General features: G+C 39.6%; 1 protein-coding gene across 1 annotated transcript; it reads right to left on the minus strand.

Annotated features, from left to right (window-relative positions):
- LOC137712927 (uncharacterized) lies at nucleotides 1-1,983 on the minus strand. Its single transcript, XM_068452131.2, has 3 exons — nucleotides 1,552-1,983; nucleotides 850-904; nucleotides 1-373 (listed from the first exon to the last, which is right to left on the minus strand). Exons 1-3 carry the CDS (start codon nucleotides 1,856-1,858, stop codon nucleotides 214-216), a joined length of 522 nt encoding a protein of 173 aa, XP_068308232.2. The 5' UTR covers nucleotides 1,859-1,983; the 3' UTR covers nucleotides 1-213.
- Between the last annotated feature and the right edge of the window lie 235 nt (nucleotides 1,984-2,218).

Genomic DNA, 2,218 nt, shown 5'->3' on the forward strand with positions numbered 1-2,218 from the left:
TGAACACGTTAAATGCCGCCTTCGTATATCTAATTTACATTATACATAAAAAATAAACTTGTTTGTTCATACAGCCGCAATTCCACACGAAAAGAAAACAAAGGGTTCGAGGAACGCTAATCTGTACCACCATTATTATAACATCTAGTAAACAACCAGGAGGTGGAAAACTATACCCTATACATTTCAGCATCATTTCAAATGAGAGAAGAATCAAGCATTGACAGCCTTCTCCGCAGGAGATGCCTCTGTACTGCCAGTTTTTTTGGTTTGCTTGGCTTGATAGTCTTTAACAGCTGCCTTAATAGCATCCTCGGCGAGCATGCTGCAGTGAAGCTTCACTGGAGGAAGCGAAAGATGTTTTGCAATCTCTCTGCAACGACATTCAGAAGAACCAATTGAAACAATGAGCAAAAATGTGTGAAGAGAATGACACATGCTATCAAAGCTTCCAGCAGAACAAGTTCTGAGCAACAGCAAACCAGACCTCAAACAGATAACATAAATCACTATGGCAAAGGCCGGTAAGAGGACGGTTAGCTGGCAAAAGGGGCACCAAACAAGGCTATTTGACTAAGCAGGACAAAGGAAACACGGTAAAAATCCCACCTTTTGGGCATATTATCGAATCAAAGTTCACAATAAACACTTACGAACCAAATTAGCATACAATTGCCATTGGCAAGTATTATACATGTAAATATAAGTACTGAAAGAGTAAAACCAGCATGATGCAAACCAAAAATACGCACTCAACTAGATATCCAAGACCATAATGTTGACGACAATATCAGCGAAATATGAACAAAAGATATTCGATAAGAATATAGGAGGAAAAGCAGAACTCACGTGTTCTTAATCGTCAAGACTTCCTCCATTTGTTTCCCCTTCACCCATTCCGTAGCTGAAAGAAGATACAAACCCAGCATTAGACAAATTAAATCGAAGCTATCTGTCCAGAAAGAGTCATATTCACCAAATTACGACAAAAAACTATGCAAGGTAAGCATCATATGCCATGATACAGTAACAATTATTCATCTTAAACCTATAAAAATGTTACAATTCCAAATTTATTGGCTTCAAAGAAAGCGGCAACACAACGGATTTGTTTCAACGGGCGAAAATCTCCCATTACCCCAAAGTGTGCATGCAATTGATTGATTACTGATACAGGTACTAGGATGAAATGCAACCATGCAGGAGATAATCAAATTAATCATACATCAACAAAATGTCTTATACGAATTGCAATGAAATACGAAAACTCGGGAAAATGTATGAATTCAATCTAAACACCTGGAAATTTTAATTGGCAACCCAACAGAACAAGTTATAAGCTCAAAATTTACACATGCTTATGCGTACCTCAAACTAAACCAACAAAGCACCAAATAATTCAGTCAATAGACACTACAGTCCATAGGATGCTTCAATTCCGATTGCTATTAAAAAGATTCATTCTTTGTCCGTCCCAAAATTTTCTAGGCAACCAAACAGTCAATAACATAAACAAATATCTGAATATATACACATATATACGTGACTAACCGACAGAAGAAGAAGCAATGGCCGATCCACACCCAAAGGTCTTGAAGCAAGCATCAACAATCTTTCCCGTGCCGTCATCGACCTTAATCTGGAGCTTCATCACGTCGCCACAGGCTGGAGCGCCAACGAGCCCCGTGCCGATCGTCGGATCATTCTTGTCGAACGATCCGACGTTGCGGGGGTTGTCGTAGTGGTCCACCACCCTCTCGTGGTACATACGTGGCAGGCTCAGGACCGCCGGTGACTGAGCCTCCGGCGACCCCAGACGGCCGCCTTGGAGAACCCTCTTCGCCGCAAGTCTCAACATTTTTGCTTCGCGGTTGCAAAATTTTCAGGGTGAAATATCCGGTTTTTGTGAACGAAGACGGAGAGAAATTGGTTAACTACAAAAGAATACGACATTTGTAGATTCCGATTTTGGAAGGCGGTTTGGTTGTGGGCACGTGGACGGCGGAGATTGTTTTAAAATGTGATATGACAGATGTTTAAGAAAGCAAGTTTCCCAGATTTCTGGATGAGCTGGTGGATAAGTGATATAGGATTTTTACCGGATTCTCTCTGTAAAGATTTCGGAATTTTTTAATTATATTCGTTTATCGTATATTATGCGATCAGTTTTTGTTAAATACAGTTTATATTTAACTTTAAATAAAAAAATTATATAATA

Source organism: Pyrus communis, chromosome 14 (genome assembly GCF_041283825.1).
Source record: "Pyrus communis isolate YQ-2024b chromosome 14, ASM4128382v1, whole genome shotgun sequence".
Taxonomy (NCBI): Eukaryota; Viridiplantae; Streptophyta; class Magnoliopsida; order Rosales; family Rosaceae; genus Pyrus; species Pyrus communis.

What these genes read in the sequence shown, in the direction of transcription:
- LOC137712927 (XM_068452131.2), bottom strand. Translation starts at nt 1,858, where the DNA reads ATGTTGAGACTTGCGGCGAAGAGGGTTCTCCAAGGCGGCCGTCTGGGG. An exon ending in CATTGCTTCTTCTTCTGTCG is followed by an intron (nt 905 to 1,551) that starts GTTAGTCACGTA and finishes ATCTTCTTTCAG; the next exon opens with CTACGGAATGGGTGAAGGGG. An exon ending in GTCTTGACGATTAAGAACAC is followed by an intron (nt 374 to 849) that starts GTGAGTTCTGCT and finishes ATGTCGTTGCAG; the next exon opens with AGAGATTGCAAAACATCTTT.